We start from the raw sequence: 19,753 nt of genomic DNA on the forward strand, positions 1-19,753 counted from the left end.
CTAAAACTATGTTTGTTTCTCAATATTTACTTTTTGAGAAACTACTTTCTAATTTTTTTTTGTTTATTTATTATTAGAAAAGTTGATTAATAAAAAATATTTTTTATTCAATGGAAAATTTAATTTGATTTTCAGAAAATTATTTTTCTAAAAACATTCAAGTGAAAAATACTTTCTAAAAATTGTGAAAAATTTAAAAATATCATATTATTTGTTGATTATATCAAATTTAGTCCTCAAACTTTTAATTGCTATATATATTTTATTTTGAATATTTATTTTTTAATTTCATAACTTAAAATTTAATTTTTATATTAACTCTAATTCTCATTTTTATAATTATTATTTACTTTTTTCTTATTATTTTTTTATTAAAATTTTTTTATCTATCAAATTTGATTCTTATTCTTTTAATTGTTACTTATTTCATTTTAAATAATTCATAAAATATTAATTACTATTATTTTAATATTTTAATATTTTTATTTTTTAAATTTGATCTCTATTATTTTGATTATTATTTATTTTATTTTAAAATAATATATGAAATTATATATTTTTTTAATTTTAATTTTTTTTTAATTTTTAATTTGTAAGATTTTTTTCTTATTATTTTAATAAATTTTAATAAATTAAATATTAATAAGTTATTTTTTAGTTTATTTTTTATGATATAATTAAATAATAAAAAGTATTTTTTTAACTTATTTAAAAGAAAATTAATCTGGAGTAAACAAAAGAAGTAATAGTCATAACGCGATTCCGCGTGGTTGTATCGCGTCACGAAAAGTCAAATGAGGTGAGATGATGTTAAAGGCAGCGCCAGCGCCAGCACCAGCACCGTCGTCGCCCCTGTTGGTCCTATCCATGCCTCTGCCTTGCCATTTTATTATTTGGTGAATTCCTAATTGCTAATTTCTCCCTCGCCAATAGATTAGTACACATCTCCATTAATAAACCTGAAATATCCATAAAAAACACCTAATAACAACCATAATGTACAGTTACATGCTTGTAAATTGTTCCAATTGCCAGATTCCGCTCCAGCTACCGCCGGGTGCCGAATCCATCCGCTGTGTTGTCTGTCAAGCTGTAACTCACATCGCTGTCCACTCTCGCCATGCTCCTCCACCATCAAACCCCACCACTCCTCCTCCTCCTTCGACGCTCGCACCACCGTCCCCCTACAACCACGCGCCACCGGGCCCTCCACCAAACCAACACGGAAGAAAAAAGGCAGTTATTGTTGGGATTTCGTACAAGTACTCGAGGCACGAGTTAAAGGGGTGTATCAATGATGCAAAGTGCATGCGTCATCTTTTGATGACCAAGTTCCAGTTCCCTCAAGATTCTATTCTCATGTTAACTGGTATGTGTTACGGTTCATTTCAGTGCTGAATCTTTTTTTTATAAAAAAAAGGGTTTTATCTTTTGAATCTTAATGTGGATTATTCAGCTGCAGATCTAAAAAGATCCTTTTTTTATTCTCTTTTTCAAAGATGGGTGCTTAAAAGTTAGAAAGGGTTTTTGTTTTTGTTGATAAAAGAGAGACCCTCTTGGTTGAAGAGTGATTTTTTTGTGATGTCTTGGATTTTGACTGATAAAAGTTTGGGTTCTTAATAATGTTTTAGTAGGGGTTGGTGTTATTCAAATGATAATTTTTACATATCGAAATGTGCTTTATTAGTAATGATGCTGTATAATTGTAGATTTTGTTTTAATGGAATTAACTTTGGGGTTTTTAAAGATGAAGTTTGCTAGTGCTGTTTAAGCTTTTGCGATGAAGCTATGTTCAATTCAATAGCAAGTTGACGAAGTTCTGAATGAGTTTCTCGTTGTAGGAAATGTTAGTAACTATTGTTACTCTCTGGAACTTTTAAGTTGGAAGTATTGCTCTCTCTAAAGCCGGGGGAGTTGACTTTGCTATCTGGCTTATGCTTGTAATCCATCTACTTCGATTCCTTATTCCATTTTGCGATGGCTGGAAAAATATAGCAATTGTTGTAAATGTTTCCACCTTTTGAATTTGATTTCCCACCAGACCCCGTAGGAGTGTAGCAACTGATGCTATCATTCATTGCTTAGAAGGAATCAGATTTGGATATTAATAATAACCATTTCAAGTATAGATAAGATTCTTAAGTTTCTTCCCTTTTCTTTTCAACAGAAGTTTTCTTATGATTTATTTGTTTGTATATCATTTTCCCAAAGTGAGTTTTTGTCCTTGTACAGCGTTTTATTAAAGACTGGTGGCATATTGAAGTTACTATCTAGCTGCGGTCACTGGTTTTGCCTTTTGTTGATATCGTTTGTTTTGGAATTGCTCTTGCCTTTTATTTTGCAGTACAAATGAAGTTTTATATTTATCTCATTGCTATGATATTTAGTTGTTTGCATAGCCATTAGGCAGAGTAAATTCTTGGTTTAGGTTTTGTTGGACATGTCCAGTATTAATCCTTGTCTGGAATTTGAAGTGCAGAAGAAGAAACTGACCTCTACAGAATTCCCAACAAACAAAACATGAGAATGGCATTATTTTGGCTTGTACAAGGTTGTCAACCTGGAGATTCCTTGCTTTTTCACTATTCTGGACATGGTTCAAGGCAAAGAAATTATAATGGTGATGAGGTTGATGGATATGATGAAACTCTATGTCCACTTGACTTTGAAACTCAAGGTATGATAGTTGATGATGAAATCAATGCAACGATTGTCAGACCTCTTCCTCATGGTGTTAGGCTTCACGCAATAATTGATGCTTGCCACAGTGGCACTGTATTGGATCTACACTTCCTTTGCAGAATGGACAGGTTAGTTGTCAGAACATTCTTAGATTTTGATTAAATTTCTCTGCTCAGTTGTTTGTGACAAGTGAGCTCTACATTGAAACATCATTGACCAAAAAACTTTTCATATTTTGAACATTAACTACATAGACTTCTTTTTTGTGCTATGTCATGTTCAACCAATTGTTTTTATTTAAAACATTTTTCCACGGTAGAACTTCTTATAGTTAGAGAAGGAGTCCAAATGCGATATTTGACATTTGTTTTGGTATATCTACCCAATTTAAATGCAATGATCTTGATTTTGCTTAAGTTATTGCTGAAAGGACCTAGAGTATTGATATGTGAACCTCAATTTTTTGATTCCTAAGTAAGTTATCTCATACTTCTTGAATTGAAGATAATTATATAGATATAAGCATGTGTGAAATACAGGTTTGGTTTTCCATCTTTTGTGTATACAAATTACCACCACAGACAAGCTTCTTGTTTCCTTTGTGTTTTACAATATTGTCCTTGATGTTTTAATATATCCTATGTTCTGATTATGTCTTACCTCTTGAAAATAGGAACGGGCAGTATGTATGGGAGGACCATCGTCCACGATCAGGTATATGGAAAGGGACAAATGGTGGAGATGTCATTTCTTTAAGTGGTTGTGATGACAATCAAACCTCTGCTGATACATCTGTAAGTTTCATGAAAGGAAAAAAGAAAAGGTTATGAGAGATTAGTGAAATTTTATATTTGCAAGGCATTTTAAGACCTGGCTTTCAAAAACTCAATTTTGTTATTGCACAGGCTTTGTCAAAGATCACTTCGACAGGTGCAATGACCTTTTGCTTCATCCAAGCCATTGAGCGTGGACATGGCACTACGTATGGGAGCATTCTAAACTCAATGCGTACCACTATTCGAAATACTGGCAATAACCTTGGCGGGGGGGATGTTGTGACATCTCTCATCGGCATGCTCTTGACAGGAGGCAGTGGTGGTGGTGGGCTGAGACAGGTTGGGCTTTCACAATTTTTGCATTAATCTACTTTTGATGTTATGAGTACCAATACTGATCAATATTGAAGGCATAGGCTAGCTTGCCTTGAGATCCCCAGATTTTCTCTATTCCCTTTCACAGGGGGACTGTACTCCAAATTTACTTCATAGGCATTACCTTTTGTGCGATTCATGTTATCCATGATATGTTGAATTTCATCTATATGGTTGGGAACTGAATGGGTGATCTTTCCATAAAACATGGGCGTGGGGTGCTGTTAATAGGATTTGACATTTCAAAATATAGTTATGCATTTCAAACTGATGTTTGGTTTGATCTGCATCTACTCACACAAAGATCAACATTTAGTCACTTTCTCATGCATTAAGATCAACCAGGCTTGTAAATGAAGGAACTTGTTTAAACTTTCAACCTGTTAAAATGATGAGAAGTGAATTAACATTCCCACTGATTTCACATCTTCAAACTATTAAAGCTTTAAGCAAATTATTGATAAAAAAGAAATAAGATGCAAGTGAAGTTTTTATGAGTCAACATCAACTTCACTGATAGCTGCTAGGAAAGGTTCAGTACATTATGTTGTGTTTGGATTGCGAGGAAATCTCCTCCAACTATTTTTTGGGAAAAATCTTATTAACAAGTCACTCATTCGCATAAGTTCATATCTGATGCATGTGAAATCCTGTGATTTATAAAAGCACTTATTTTTTTTTATCATATTGATGTTTTGTTGTGTTCTCTTTGTTGACAGGAGCCGCAGCTAACTTCTTGCCAGCCTTTTGATGTTTATACAAGACCGTTTTCTCTTTAAAGTTCTTTCAATCTAAAGGGAGGGGTCTTTCTCTTGCTCTTGTAATTTGTTTGCTGAAAACATAGTGGAGATATTGTTTGCGCTTGGAGAACAAGGTTTATGTCTGACACTCCATTCTGTTACATATATATATATAGCTTGGTGCTGTTAATGCATATTCCTTATATATATTTGTTATTATATTAATTTTTTTTTATGATTTTTATGTAAGGTCAAGTGATTAACCAAATTGCGCAATTCATATACAAAGAGGATGCCTTTATAAGTTATCAAAAAAGAAAAAGAAAAAATAGTAAGAGTATACTTTTATAAAACATATAACCGGGATGATGGACGTATGTTCTTCCCCTTGAAGCTTTGGAGCATATCAATTATCAGACGGACTATTATACAGGAAAGAAGACTTCGTGGGAAAAGAATTTCGAAAAACACCATCAGTTGAATGCAAGTATAGGCAATTTACTTAAACTCGCTAGTTCAGGCTGCAAAAGTGAAGGTGTCAATACAGTGCTGCCCTTGAGTTTATTAAGGTTGAAGGAAGAAGATGAGCTCCCAGGTAACCTTCAATAAGAAGTTTGGAGTTCTCTGCGACGAAATGTCATCCTGTCAACAGCCAGCTACTGCCGATATCAAGGCCATGGCTACCAGTTGCTGGACTGGACTGGACTCTTCACCACATCATTTACCAGAATATGAATGTGGAGGGATGTAAGAAGGAAAGCTGTGATATATGGCAGTTGTCTGGGCCAAGCTTGCGTTGCTTTTACTGTTCAAGGGAATAAATAATATCCTCGAAGGCCCTTTCCATTCTCTCTGTTTTCCTAGGAGCCAAGCCAATCACAACCATCAAAGGGTTGCATAAAAGATTCCAAATGATACTTTAAAGATTCCCCTGGACTTATCCGTCAAGACATTTGCTTTGCAGATTCCCGTGCAAACACTTGGATCCATATCAAAAGCCAATAAAACCACTAATCAATAGTGCTAAAACACATGAAGACCAAGAACGCAGCTCTTCCTCATCCCTAAATTCCACCACCCAGCCCCTCACGAACTTGTTTGGTTACCTTGGTATCATGGAGTTGTACCGTGTTCTGTTCATTGTTTTGAGTGCGTTTTATATTTTTAAAATTTTTATTTAAAATAATTTTTTTATATTTTCAAATCATTTTAGCATGTTAATATTAAAAATAATTTTAAAAACATATAAAAAAATTCATTTTAATACATTTATAAATAAAAAATATTTTAACCCACCACCACCACCATCCCTAACAGATTTACATAAATCTTACACTTCCAATAACACATCACATATGCCAATTCAACAGACAAATCAATCATAGAAACAAGAGACAAAAATCTCACAATGGAAAGCATGGCTAGAACCATGAAACAAGCACAAAATAGATGCCTGCCAAAGAATCAAGACATAAAAATTCAGACGCTCAATTGAACCTTTCATATTCAAGGTGAATATTTGAATAATATTAGGACTCGTAGAAGGAAATCCCATATATAAATCTCCCACCCCACCCCCATGGAAAAATACTTATGAAAATTGACAAGTAACCTAGAAGCACTAGACATGATTTTTTTTTTAATCTTTTTTTTTCCTAAAAAGATACAATGAGCATCGCTATCTAAATAAACTTTTCTAGTATCCTTGACCTGTTAGGAGGTGGAGGCCGGAAATCTTCAAAACGCAAATTGAAGGCGTTGCGAATCTCATTTAAGACACCTTGTCCTTTCTCTGCTTTGATCATCTCCAAAACACTTCCAAGAACGTCCCCTGCAAGCCCAAACTTAAGAAGGCTACCCGGCTCCTCTCCACCTTCAAGCAACAACCGCCCAATCTCTTCTAGTGGAACAACATTTTCTACAACAACTCTGCCCAAGATCTGTCCAAGAAATTCTGGTGCTTTGGGGGCATCAGTTACAGCATCCTCCAAGGTAGTCAGAACTGATTCAAACCTGGCCACACAGTATAAAAAAAAATGACATTGTAGACAAGAGAATTAAACTCAATCAAACAGAATAAATTGCTCCTACCCTTTGACGAGCTGATTTGAATCCAAAATGCAATCCTGTGATCTTGTAAGACTGGCAAGAAGCTTAGCCAAAAAATCTCTATCCGGTTTGTTCCTTTCAAATGAGTCTGTGACCCAGATAGAGATCATTGAAGGGTGGAAACTTGGGGAATTCAAATCTTTTATGCATAGAGCAACTTCTTTCTCATCCCTGGCACTGAAAGGAGAGAATTTCAATCAATATATGAGAAAATCTACACACACAGTTTTACGCTATATTTACACTTGACTCATGAAACCCAACAGTGACCGGGGAAGAAACTCGCCAGATACATATATTATATTGAAATTACACAAAATAACTTTGTCAAATCCCAGCTCTTACAGGATCAACATCACAATCTTATTATCGACAAGGACACAATGAAGCTAAACTGAGTTAAGATTTCCACTGAAGTGAATGTGACTCCTTCACAGCTTACCACACTCATATCCTGTCTTAGATTGGGATTTCATCCTCAAGCATTGCTTTGCTTGTGGTTTCCTAAGACGTACAACGTCGGTTAAACACAAATGTCTTCAGGAAAACATTTTGTTTTTCTCATATACCCGTCTTGCGAATGCAATAAAACCCAAAACTAACTCCCAAATGGACCAAGTATAAACGAAACAAAGCATCCTTTTCCACTACCCATCCATTTCTATCACAGACTACTATTACCATCACTCCAGTTTGGTAATAGCTATCTATTTAGTACCCTGTTGATACAACCTGAACAAGAGGTTCTCTTATTCACAGAATAATGAGCTAAAATTCAGAGAAAACAAATGTGCGCAAAAGAAATCAGAGACAATAGTCTCCCTCTCCAAAATGAAAATACTGCCATATCATAGGAAACAAGATTGTATTCAACAGAAGCAACCACCAAACTTGCATGTATCTGTGCCTGTTTTTGTATGATACCATACTATGATACATCCTAGTAGAAAAGACATTGTGAGACACAGTACTGAAGTTTGTGAAATATATTAAAATTGGACCAAACCTACAATTAACTTCAATACTATTCGATCATGATTCTTCTTAGAAAAACTGAAACCAATAATATTGAGATGAATGAGCAAAACACATGCATGACACGAAATTGTACCTGTAAAATTCTTTTATTGTGACCATGGACATAGCTCGCAGTTGTTCTTCAGGCCACATCTTTCCTGTTGGAATGCTCTGTGCAAAAGATGGCCCTTGTGTATTTGTTAGTGATGATGATCCCAATGGCCTATCAAAACCACGATCTAGATTCCTCAGGTCCCTGTTAACATAATTCATATTTCGTTCCTGACCACTCATTTGATCATAAGCAGGTGGAACTGCATATCTGTCAGGAGAATATCTTGGAATGAGATCTTCCCTTGGGCTATAATTTGATCGTTCTGAAATGGCACTAACACCATTCAAACCAGCTGCCATTCTTCTCGAGTCACTTGGGCTTGGAGAAATCTCAGCTACAGGAGCACCTGTAATAGCAGGTGTTCCTCTAATGGACATTCCTCTTGCAAGACCACCTTGGGGACCCAAAGTAATGGAATCATCACCAAGAGGTCTTTGAGGTAAGGGAACAGACACAGTCCTAGCCTCATAAGATTGTTTGTCCTCATGCCGAACATCCTGGTTGCCATGCCCACGAACCTGAGAAGGAAACCCTCGGAAACCACCCATATGAGCATTTGGAGAAGATAACATTGCTGACCCTCTCGGAACAAAATCCATAGGGCCCCTTCTTGGAGAAGAATTCATGCCAGGATTGCGAGCCAGCCTACTAGTTTGCAGCTGTCGTTCTTGAGCAGCATCTCTGTGCACTTCCTCAATCTTTTTCGGCCCTTCAACCTTCCTCCTCTGCTGCCATTTGTTTTTCCTCAAATCAATCGCATCCTTCAACATAAATCTAACCCTCGATGATAGTTCCATGTTGTTTGATAATTTTGCCATCATGTCAAAATATGCATCAATATGCACCTTAGCTCTGGGATGGTCAATCATCTCTCCAATAGTGCTCATTAGTTTACAAAGAGCCTCAACATCCTCCTCATCGGGATTCGGATATTCGCCCAGCAACTTTTTGATGCACTCATGCATTATTCTTTCAGTCAACATTCTTTTTTTATAGAGCTCGCCAATTAGTCTTATGTTACCAAGCATTCGTCTCCGTGCCTTGATTCTCTGTTCTTCTCTTTCCTCATCAGACTTTTTAATCTCCCCCTCTTCATCAGCTTTATTAGCTTCCTCTTGCTCTCGCTCCCCTCTCTCAAATTCCTCCTGGCACTTGTTCAGAAGTAACCTCTTGAAAGTCACCTTTTGATCATCTTCACTGAGTTCAGGCAACTCTGCTGCTAGATGAAAGCAGAAATTAGCATACATTTCACAGAAAGTGGGCTCCATTAAAGCTTTGTCAAAGATCTGTGAGATAACGCCGGTAAGTGTCACAACATTGTCAATGTTAACAGCTTTTACTTGCTCAAAAAGCTTCTCGAAATTCTGAGGAGTTAACTTGTTCAATATGCCTTTCAACCGTCTTTGCTTGGCTGCTTCCTCATCTGCCACTTTACCCACTTCATACTTTCTCTCAGCTTTATGCATCATCTGTAATGGAGTATGAGGAGAAGGAATCAATCCTTTATACACAGAACTAACAGAACGCTGCCATTTGTCAGCATCTGAGCCACCTCTTTGCATCCCTCCCTGCAGACCCGTTGATTGTACGGGTCCAGATAGAATCCCTCCTACATACTGTCCAGGACTCTGTGCTCGCGGGTTCCTCAGAACACCATGGTTGCCTCCTGCAACAGGTCGAAAACTGGCATTAGGTCCATAACCCATATCCAAGTGCAAATCCCTTCCCGGACCAAATGGACCAGGCTGTTTACTCCATCGGCCATCATCAACCATACCACTCCCACGTCGGTCTGTTCGAGATCCACTATTAGACCTGTCCATAACTCTTGCAGGACTGGGGTATGAATCAAGATCAGCAGGATGAGAAACGTTGACACTCAAGGCCTCTGCTATATCAGATGTAATTACAAAACCTTCAGGAAGATTAGAAAATTGCTCAGAAAATTTAAGGAGGAAATCTCTCGAATATTTTTTGGCTGTATTCGCATTCCCATCTGAATCATGTTGTCCCAATCCTCCACATGATAGTTCCCCATCACTATCCAGTTTCGGTGTAGACATGTCAGCAGCATCTTCCCAATCATCTGGCTCGGCTTTATTTTTCTCACTTGCTACAGAGTCAACCTGCAGGGCATCCGCAGGTGTCTGATTCAGAATAGGGCCGGTGCTTTCTGTGACTTCTGAAGATATGGCATTTTGTTTCTTTTCATCGGGGCCCTTATATGCCCCATAAAGATCAGAAGTAGTCCCAGCAAGATCTGCTTTCAGAAGAAATTCTCTCCTCTTCTTCTTAAATCTTCCAGAGGTACTCTTTGATAAAGAGGGCTCAGTGGGTTTTTCTTTGGAACTAGATATTGCATGGGGGACTGTTCCACTGCCGGGGTTTTCCGCGCATTCCACTATGTGTTTTGCAGTTGCCTCAGAAAGATCAGATCCTGGAAGAGAATCCTGCTGACCTGATACACTTGATTTTGTAACAGAAGTTTCTTTATTACCCATGCTATCACCGTGCCTCAAAGATGCATCTGAAGGCTTTCTATCATCAGCAGAATCCAAATTTCTGGATGCAGAGACATCCGCACTATCTGATACCGTGTCATTTTCTGCGTGGTGAGTCACAAGTTTCACCAGCCCCTCCTGTGCAGTTTCTGAGGCTGGGACCTCATTGCCAACAGATATCCCTGTCAAATCAGATACCTCTTTATCTTGCTTGACAAGGTCTGCAAATTTTGAATTAACTGGTGCTGGAGACATGCTGTAATCTTGTTTGAGACATTCAGACAGTGATTTCTGCCCTTTCTCTTCTGTGGTTGGAATTTCACACTTTAGTTTTTCCTGTGAGGAGGAACCATCCAGCATAGCTTGTGGAGTGGTGTGTGGGGTTTTAGCAACTCCAGCAACAAGAACCTGAGCTGAAACAGTATTGAAACCATCTCCAGCATTCTCAACCTTCATTTCAGAATCATCAGTATTCAAAGCAGAAGTTGTTGACACTGGTTCCGTGATTGATTTTGTCGAAGCATCACTGTTTGCTGGTGATGGGGAAGGAGCTGTATTAGTTTCTGCAGTTTCAGAAACTCCACTGCCATAACATGCACCAAGTTCCACAGTGCGAGAAGACAAGCTTGTGGACAAGGTAGCCTGTCCACCAATCTATATATATAAAAAAGCAAATGAAAAAATAGAACCAACTTATCAAAAATAATTGCATGATGATTAATGGAATATATAATCTTGAATGCAGCGTATTAGTACCTGACGCTGAGGCTCGACATTTCCTTTCTTGCCCGGTTTATTCTGAATACTTGGAGCTTCTTTTTTTCGGTCTTCAGCATTGGATACAACTGGTGTTGCCTCCACAGAATTAGCTGGCAAAGTACATGCTGCACCATCAACAGCAACCTCTGCAAGCTGTTTTGCTGCCACTGGAGGTGACTTGACCAGCGATTCACCAACAGGTTTTGCCGGCTGTAAAGAGCTTTCTGATGAAGTCTCTGAATCTCCTTGAGAAGGAGATGGGCTAGCTTCCCCAGATGAGCTTGAGGATTTGTGGGAACCGCCCTTTTCAACAGGAGAGATCTTTGGCAAAGATGGCTCCACAGCTTTCTCTCCAATAGAACCAACAGGTGGTTTAATGGTCACTTGTACTACTCCAGATGGAGTTGAGGAGATTGCATTAAGTGCATCACTGGCATGTTCTGATTTATGTGGTTCTGCAACACCATGAATTGCAATCCCAGACTTACTAGCTGGAAGGGAATTAAGAGCAGCTGCATTGATATACGGAACATTTTGAGGCCCCTGGCTAACTGGATAACTAAACCTAGGTGGTGGCTGAGAATTTGGTGCTATTTGGCCACCGGTTAATGGTAGAGAGCTTGGAGTTTGAAAAAACAAATTATTTGTATTGTATGAACTAGGATAATAGTTAATTGGACGTGAAGGTGTAAATGATGGAATTGGCTGGGGCTGGGGAGCATTGAGATGAGACCTTAGACCTGATGGTCCAGTGTCTGGATATGGATCTGCCCGTTTATCAAGCCTCAGCTCTTCATGTGTCTTTGGATCAGTAATCTTGACAGATGTTTTACGCTGACCACCAAATTTACCACCCTGTTGTGGAGAATATTGTGAGGCAATGTTCATTCCTAAGCTGCCTAACTGAGGAGGTATCTGAGGACCCATTGTGGTTGTAAAACTCAAGTTTTGCCCTTGACGCATCATTCCCTGAGGCTGCATCGGATGATGTTGGATACCTTGAATAAACACTGGCTGTTGCACTTGAGGAGCATTGCCCATCTGCAATGGCACTTGAATTGGCATCTGAAGAGAAGTTGGTGGGACACCCTGGGACTGAATTTGTGGGCCTCGACCACCAAACTGCACAGAGACCTGTGGCTGCAGATATTGCATTTGCATTGAAGTCATAGGAACTGGAAGAACAGAAGGCTTCTGTGAGTGGCTCGCAGATGGTGCAGGTGAGACTTGTGTCTCCTTTTTGGCCTTGGGAAGTGGATGAACCTCCCCAGAGATAGTTTGTTCTGCTGCGCTCACTTCCTTCCTCTGAAATTGCTGCTTAGGAGCAGGAGTGGGTAATGAAGGAGCAGGCCTAAATGTATCTTGGCGTGCCTGCACATTGAAAGTATGGCATGACTGCTTTGTTTATAGACATAATGGCTATATATCTCTAGCAAAATATCAAGACAAGATACAGCTGTCAAGATTCGATAACTCAAGCAAACATACGCCATACTACATTCAAAACCCTTAAACTTTACGGAAAAGAGAGAAATAAAACACACATCTTTATGTCGATTGTTAAGACAATATTGTGCATAGTTGAATACTGTGTCCAAGAACATTGCAAGAAAATTGAAGGGCTAGCAAGAGAACATTGCTTGGTTGGGAGGGAACACGCATACCTGGTCACGTTTCTGCTCATCCAAATTTGGGGGAGCTGAGCTTGTTCGAGCAGGAACCTAGAACATAATCCTTCAGCTAACAAAAAACTAAATATAGAGAATTGCAAGTTGCACTAAGAGCATGAAACAGTACCAAATACCTGCATCCCATTCATAAAGCCAGGACTAATGGACCCAAATTGAAACGCAAATGCCTTGGATGCATCTACTGGGGCTGTGACATCAGAAACATTGTAAATACTCGACTTACTGTTCCAATGGAGGAACATAAAACAATGTCAAGTAACAAACAGTGAAAACTCGCTGTAACAAACATGAAAACAGCAATGAAGTTACTTGTCCCCATAGTACCATACAGAAACAGCAAACTTACCCTTGGCAGGTGTAGTGGGTGCTCCACTCTCCGAACTTATGGCAGCAGATTGAGAAGTTGGAGCCTTTGGAACAGCTCGGGCACTCCTCTGAGTACCTGATGCTTCTGTCGGCTTGGTAACCCTGCTTGCAGGCGGCGGAGCATCAGATGTTCCTTACAAAAAAAAAAAAAGCAATCACTAAAAAAAACTAGCAATGCAAAAACCCATAAAAAATCCAAACTTCGCATTCAATTATCACATTCCTTCCATCAAGGTACGATTATTTCTATACAAGTAGGTAAAAATCATCCAACATACTATGTAATGGGGGTTGCGCCGCGGCACCATTCTGTACATTACGGATTGTAGAAGCAGCATTATTACCGGCATCGGAAGAATTCACAACAGGTGCCACATTTACCCTACTAGATTGCCCTCCTCCTTGTGGAACATAACTAGACTTCTTATTGAAACTGCCCATCATCCAAAAAAATCCAGCAGATCAAACAAAAAAACTCCTCATGGATTATATAAACCGTAAACTTAAAAAAAAAAAAGTACCTGCGATTGGAGGAAAGAGAAGAAGAAGACGGTGAAGGGACTGGGAGGCCGCCGCCGCCGCCGCCGCCCTTACCGTAAGATTGAGAGGAAGTCCGTAGCTGATTAGAGCTGATGGATCGCCCTGATTTCCTATACTGTAACTCGCTCTTATCGCTGCCACTCCTTGATTGATTGTAGGACATATATTCTTCTTTTTCAATAATTTCTCTGCAGAAAAAAAATCAGATCCGCCAAACAATCCAAAATTCAAAATCAAAACCAGTGACCGATAATAATTGATTTGAGTTTCTAGTGGAGAAAATCAATTGATATCGTACCTGATGTTGTGAGGAAGAAGAGATGGAGAGTGAGGGAGGAAGAGAATGAGAAACAGAGAAATTAGGGTTTTACTGGACGCTCATGACGGGCGACAGGAGAGAAGTAGAGGGAAAAAAGAATAACATTACGAGAAGCAAAATATGTAATGAGTTATACATTTATAATTATGATTAAAGATAATTGTGGTTAGAGAAAAAGGAAAGTTAAAAAAAAAAAAAATAGAGAGAGAGGGGAAGAGAAGGACAGGTGGAAAAGGTAACAAACTTAACTAAAGGCAAGGTGACGGTCAACTGTTTAGGTTTTCTAGGGGATCCAAATCCAGTATCGAATAGGTCAGTCGATCAATTTTTTTTACCTTCTTCCTTCTTCTTTTTAACCTTTTTTTACTGTGTTACCGACCTAGGTTATTTAAAAAAAAATTGTGGAATTGGTTCACGCGCCGCTGCAGTGGAGAGGTTGAAGGGCGTTCGGGGTTGTGGGGAAAGCCCGTGGTGTTTCGAGTGTTGGGAAAGGGTTTTGCTTCTAGGGAAAACTTTTTGTGAAGCTAGTGTTCGATTCTGGATCCAATTATATTTTAAAAAATAGTTTTAAATTAATTTTTTAATGATTTTCTATTGTTTTGGTATGCTCTTATAAAAAATAATTTTAAAAAAAAAAAAAAAACAATTTTTATCTTACCTTTAAACCGGCACAAAATTCAGCTTGGTTGTTGGACGTTGAGTGTCCAGGGGTTCGTCGGATATTTTGTTTACTTAATTCAATGTTTTCTTTTTATTGTTATAAAGAAAAAGTTTCAGGGGGGGTTTATGAGTATGGAGAATTGTTTTTTTAATAATTTTTTATTTAAAAAATATTAAAATAATATTTTTATTTTTTAAATTATTTTTCACATTAAAATGTTTAAAAAATATTAAAAATTTTAATATAAAACAACAAAATCAAATTTTATTGAAAAACATGTTGAAAATGGTGGTTTAATTATCTAGGAAGATATTTTTAATTTGATGAAATAAAATATTAATTATTTTAAATATGCTTGAGCAGTAAAGTTCTTATATCATAATTAAATCGGTTCAACATATTAAACATGATTTTGCAAAAATAGTTGATTCAAATCCATAACCCTCTTTTCAAAACGATTCTAAGTTTTGTGCTTCATTGGCGACCTGATATACGTGTATGTGTATTCTTATCATGTATAATATGTAAATTGAGTGGTTATGTATTTTTTAAAAAACACTGGTTTTATTGAAAAATATAATACCTGGTTCTATCAAGGACAGGTTATTCATGTTAAAATTGAATGTTTTTTAAGAGATCTCGTTCTTGTCGTCAGGGATCGCATCAAAAGATAGAATAAGAATTAGATTTTCCCTTCGTTCCCGTCGCCGAGGACAGGTTGAACACAGTGATAATTTGCTGATGAAGTTGCTAAAAAGCTTAGGTTCTCCTTTTAGGAGCTGAGAGACGTGGAGAACTAGACTTGGAAGAATGGAATATCGACAAGGCAAGTTTCCTGAAAGAGTTGAGTATCCTCGAATGTTCAAGTCAGCTTCGATAGAAGGACGAGCGTCTTTTAAATTATCCGTTGACAAAAAAAAAATCTGCTGAGAAAATTTCAATATGAACTTACCGAGTCAGAGTTCATAAAAAATAGATTAATTTTTCACAGCTTAAATTCCGTTTGTTTCATTCAAGAAAATCCAATACAATTACCTGTAGATTAGCTATTTTCCACCACGCGCTACATATATATATATTTTTTCTTGAAAGTATGTTTGTTTTACATTTTAAAGATGTGCTTATTAAAAAAAGATATTATTTTAATATATTTATAAATAAAAAATATTTTAAAAATCAAGGCAATACTCCCAGAAAAATACATAATAAATTATTTTGTTTTCCAGGCGGGGCCTCGGTGTCGGAAACTGGTTTTTGGCTGGGCTTTCCTAAACATGTATGCGCGCATGCTGTAAGCATTGCTCATCATCGACTGGCACTGTTCGTATTAAAAACGACAAGTCAAGGATTGAAGAAGAAGAAGGAGGAGAAAACAAAATAAGAAGTCAAGGACTTGTCTGACACTATTTACGATTCTTTTTATTATTGTTGTTGTTGTTTTCAATTTATCACAGATAGAATTACAGGGGGGGAAACCTTGCTTGTTTTGCATTTTTTTTAAAAGGGAAAAAAATAACAACTGCCATTACAATTTTAAAAAATATTTAAAAAAACCAGTAGCTTATTTTATAAAATAAAAAATATTTTGTCTGCATAGAAATAAAATGTAAAAATAATGTCAGATGAATGAAAACAAGATTGCCAATGGCGTGTGTGTTTAGTGTTGTGCTTCGTTAAATTTTTTTAATTGTATCTTTAATTTTAAAATATATTAAAATAATTATTTATTATTATCTTTCACGACACTTTAAAACTATTAAAAAACACTAAATTAATATATCAATTTAATAATATTTAGATAAATATAATTTTAAAAAACTTTTAAAAGCAGAAATCACAACACTGACGGTTGGTGTGTTGACTACCGAGGAGAACAATGATAATTTTATTAGCACGGGGCCCTGGGTAATTCACAGCGCACAGCTTGCCTCCGAATGGAAAACCTGTATAGTGCGAACCTGCGTGGAAAAGGCACAGAATCTGCCTTTGCCTCGCCCCTCGTCGAATCAAATGAAATCCAGGATCCTTTTTCATGGACGAATCGGCTCAAAAAACTACAAGACTGCGACGCCCCCCTCTTGGCACAAGCTTACCTGACAAGTTAAGGGTGTCCTGGTATTTTGAGATCGGGTTGCTTATCGATTAAGATATGTTGAGTTATGTCTTCGAAGGATATTGAAGACTCATCCTCTGTATCGTTAGTATATTGTGAAGAATAGTGATTCTCGAGAACTATGATGATGTTCATGTAACTCTAACCTTATCAGTACAGAATCGTTTTCATTTTCTAGTTAGATTCTGATTATTTTGTATCTTAGTTGAAGCATGAACAAGAAAAGCTTTAGTTAAAAGACATGCAGTGATATTCTCCTTTTCGACATCTTGGAATACTTATCTTATCACTGAAGATTTGTAAATACAGATTGACTGGTTCTCTGTAAAGACAATGACGTGGAGCGTGTTTCAACTGTGATAACGAGATGAATTTAAAATATTTTTTGTTTTGAAATATATTAAAAAAATATTATTTTTAATATTAATATATCAAGATAATTTAAAAATATAAAATTTTTTATTTTAAATAAAACAATTTAAAATTGAAAGAAACACGATTGAATTCCATTGCATTCATGAACACAGGCAAGTAAGAATATTGTAAAATTCAAAAGGGAGTTTAAGATTATCGTAATAATTGTTTTTTAAAGTGTTTTTTGTTTAAAAATAAATTAAAATATTTTTTAAAAAAAATAATTTTTACTATTAATATATTAAAATAATATAAAAACATTAAAAAAATCAAACTTTTATATATAAAAAAAAAAAATTGGTTTAATGTTTTCTCTGACGTGGTTGGATCCGAGAGAACAAAACCAGACACGAAGTGACTCTCAACCAGCCGCGTCCCAGTTCGATAAAGAAAGGGCATATCCTCCACTTTCAAGAGAAATGCTCGATCCAATGACTCTGGTTTTTCGGTTTGATCTCGATGATATTTCAATATCAGTCCACGTGGAAATTACATATATTCTTTGGTTCGCATCATTTTTATCTTTTTGTTTTTAATAGCAGTGTAACGCTCCTGGACGAAGACATTGTCCGTGTATCTATCAAGATATCCATGAAAATTAATTTACACACAAATCACTTGCATGTCTGCCTATGTGTTTATGAAAAAAAATATTTTGTGACCTCTTGGAATTGTATCTTGATGATTTTTGTTTTTTGTTTTTTGTTCTTTGTTTTTCATAAATAGTTTTTTTTATTGAACTAAAAACAGGGAAGACTTGTGTATATAAATACGAGGCCAAACAATATACAAGATAATGAATTGAATATAAAAAATGAAAAGGGTAAATATATCATATTAGAGCATCAAGCAAGCAAACAACAAAAATCTCATATGGATTAGCAATTTAATCGATACTTAGCCAAAGTGTGATGATTTTTCACTAGTTATCAAGAGATAGCAAGTTTAATTCATAGTGATATTATAATTTTTTTTTAATATTGAGTTTTATTAGCTAGTATAGGTTGATATTGATTTTTTTATATTTTTTATTATACACAACAATAAAATAAAACAACAAATTAATTTAATTTAATAAACTTTATAATTTGAGTTATGGATCACGAGTTTAATAAATTTTATAATTTGAGTTATGGATCACGAGTTTAATAAATTGACTAAGATAAACCTGATTTTTTTTACTCCTATAGTAAATTCATATTAATATAATTCAAATATAATTTAATTTAAAATGCAGATAAAATAAAGTGCCACGCAATAAGCTAATTAATTACTAGTTATATGTATTGGTGGGAAAAAAAAGTAGTATATGAATGAGAGCTTCGTTGACATCACTTGTTAATGAGAATTACTTTCAAATAAAGATAAACTTGACTTGGATTTTGCGAGGCATAATTGCCCCGTACAGTTTGTGTATCTAGTTGGTGTCAAGGGTGCCAATCTGTGGATGCAGGATTCATTGAATCCGTAGGAAGCAATAGTTTATACAGCTAACTTGGGAGCGCGAGGTGGGCCCCCCCTCCCAGCCCCCAACAGTTCTTGGGCTGCCTTTGTTTTCCAACTGATTTTGAATCCGCGGTGCAATAAATACAGTAAAATATTTGATAATAAACCTGTTTTATACTGTAGCCGATTATAAAATTGAGTTAAAAATATAGTTTCTGTAAAGTAACATGGTTATTTTTATATTTTAAAAGTATCTTATTAAAAAATAATTTTTAAAATTTTTGTTTTACTTTAAATTAATACTTTTTTGATATTTTTGAAATTATTTTAATGTATTAAAAATAATTTTTATAAATAAAAAATATTTTAATATATTTTAAAATAAAAATCATTTTGAAAAATAAAATCAATCACACTTCCAAACACAATTATTAAATATTTTATATATTTTTTTACCATATGTAAATTTTAGCTATATTTTTTATCAAATATATATTTAAATTCAGCTAACTAATTTTTTAAAACTATAATTATAAAAATTATTTAAAAAATAAGCACGATGACAGTTTCCGTTATTTTATTTTTTAACTATAAATTATAGTTGAGAGAACAAAACTGTCCTGGCAAATATTTGTCAACGAGGGAACAGCACCAGGGGGTGGATGCCACGCTGCATAGGGGGGCTGAAGGTTGTTTGGAGCTCCTCGCCGACAACTGGCAAAAACACGCACACAAAATTTATGCCTGCTGACATCATTAATTACCATCTGTAGCTATAAACCGGCCACGAATTGGCAAATTAATCCAGAATAATTAAGCTTCGTTCACGCTGAATTTTAAGTTAAAGTTTGTTTTTTTTTAAGTAATTTTTATTTAAAAATATTTTTTTTATTTTTAAAATTTATTTGTAATACTAATACATTAAAATAGTTAATTTAAAGAAAAATAAACAATTCAAGCGTTTTTAAAAGCAACACAAAATAGGCTCTTAAGTTAGAAAAAAATATTGATTTAATAAAATAAAATTCAACTAATTAAATCTTAAGTTACCTGTTTAACTGGTTCTCACTTAATTGAATCATTAATATTGTTATGATAATTATTTTTAAAAATATTTTTTGTTTTAAAA

The 19,753-nt window shown here is 35.7% G+C and overlaps 2 protein-coding genes across 4 annotated transcripts; one reads left to right on the plus strand and one right to left on the minus strand.

Annotated features, from left to right (window-relative positions):
- Positions 1–759: 759 nt before the first annotated feature.
- Positions 760–19,486, plus strand: LOC105131419 (metacaspase-1-like). Of its 3 annotated transcripts, none has more exons than XM_011034400.1 (6): positions 760–1,369; positions 2,480–2,810; positions 3,356–3,476; positions 3,588–3,797; positions 4,553–4,622; positions 19,476–19,486. In XM_011034400.1, exons 1-5 carry the CDS (start codon positions 997–999, stop codon positions 4,610–4,612), a joined length of 1,095 nt encoding a protein of 364 aa, XP_011032702.1. In that variant the 5' UTR covers positions 760–996; the 3' UTR covers positions 4,613–4,622; positions 19,476–19,486. The 3 variants fall into 3 exon arrangements, with proteins under 3 accessions (XP_011032702.1, XP_011032696.1, XP_011032691.1); XM_011034394.1 differs by lacking the exon at positions 19,476–19,486 and adding an exon at positions 7,231–7,794 and having other exon boundaries at positions 4,553–4,619; XM_011034389.1 differs by lacking the exon at positions 19,476–19,486 and having other exon boundaries at positions 4,553–4,775.
- On the minus strand, positions 6,020–14,113 carry LOC105131413 (eukaryotic translation initiation factor 4G-like). The gene is made up of 10 exons (XM_011034376.1): positions 13,970–14,113; positions 13,653–13,859; positions 13,410–13,564; positions 13,112–13,264; positions 12,879–12,952; positions 12,739–12,795; positions 11,072–12,445; positions 7,794–10,969; positions 6,665–6,859; positions 6,020–6,586 (listed from the first exon to the last, which is right to left on the minus strand). Exons 2-10 carry the CDS (start codon positions 13,832–13,834, stop codon positions 6,256–6,258), a joined length of 5,697 nt encoding a protein of 1,898 aa, XP_011032678.1. The 5' UTR covers positions 13,835–13,859; positions 13,970–14,113; the 3' UTR covers positions 6,020–6,255.
- Positions 19,487–19,753: the final 267 nt, after the last annotated feature.

Source organism: Populus euphratica, unplaced genomic scaffold (assembly GCF_000495115.2).
Source record: "Populus euphratica unplaced genomic scaffold, PopEup_1.0 scaffold2.1, whole genome shotgun sequence".
NCBI lineage: Eukaryota > Viridiplantae > Streptophyta > Magnoliopsida > Malpighiales > Salicaceae > Populus > Populus euphratica.

Coding starts and splice junctions, on each gene's coding strand:
- LOC105131419 (XM_011034400.1), top strand. CDS start 997: ATGTACAGTTACATGCTTGTAAATTGTTCCAATTGCCAGATTCCGCTC. Junction 1,370..2,479: donor TTCTATTCTCATGTTAACTG/GTATGTGTTACG, acceptor TTTGAAGTGCAG/AAGAAGAAACTGACCTCTAC. Junction 3,477..3,587: donor AAACCTCTGCTGATACATCT/GTAAGTTTCATG, acceptor GTTATTGCACAG/GCTTTGTCAAAGATCACTTC.
- LOC105131413 (XM_011034376.1), bottom strand. CDS start 13,834: ATGTCCTACAATCAATCAAGGAGTGGCAGCGATAAGAGCGAGTTACAG. Junction 13,265..13,409: donor GGCGCAACCCCCATTACATA/GTATGTTGGATG, acceptor TTTTTTTGTAAG/GAACATCTGATGCTCCGCCG. Junction 12,796..12,878: donor GCTTTATGAATGGGATGCAG/GTATTTGGTACT, acceptor ATTATGTTCTAG/GTTCCTGCTCGAACAAGCTC.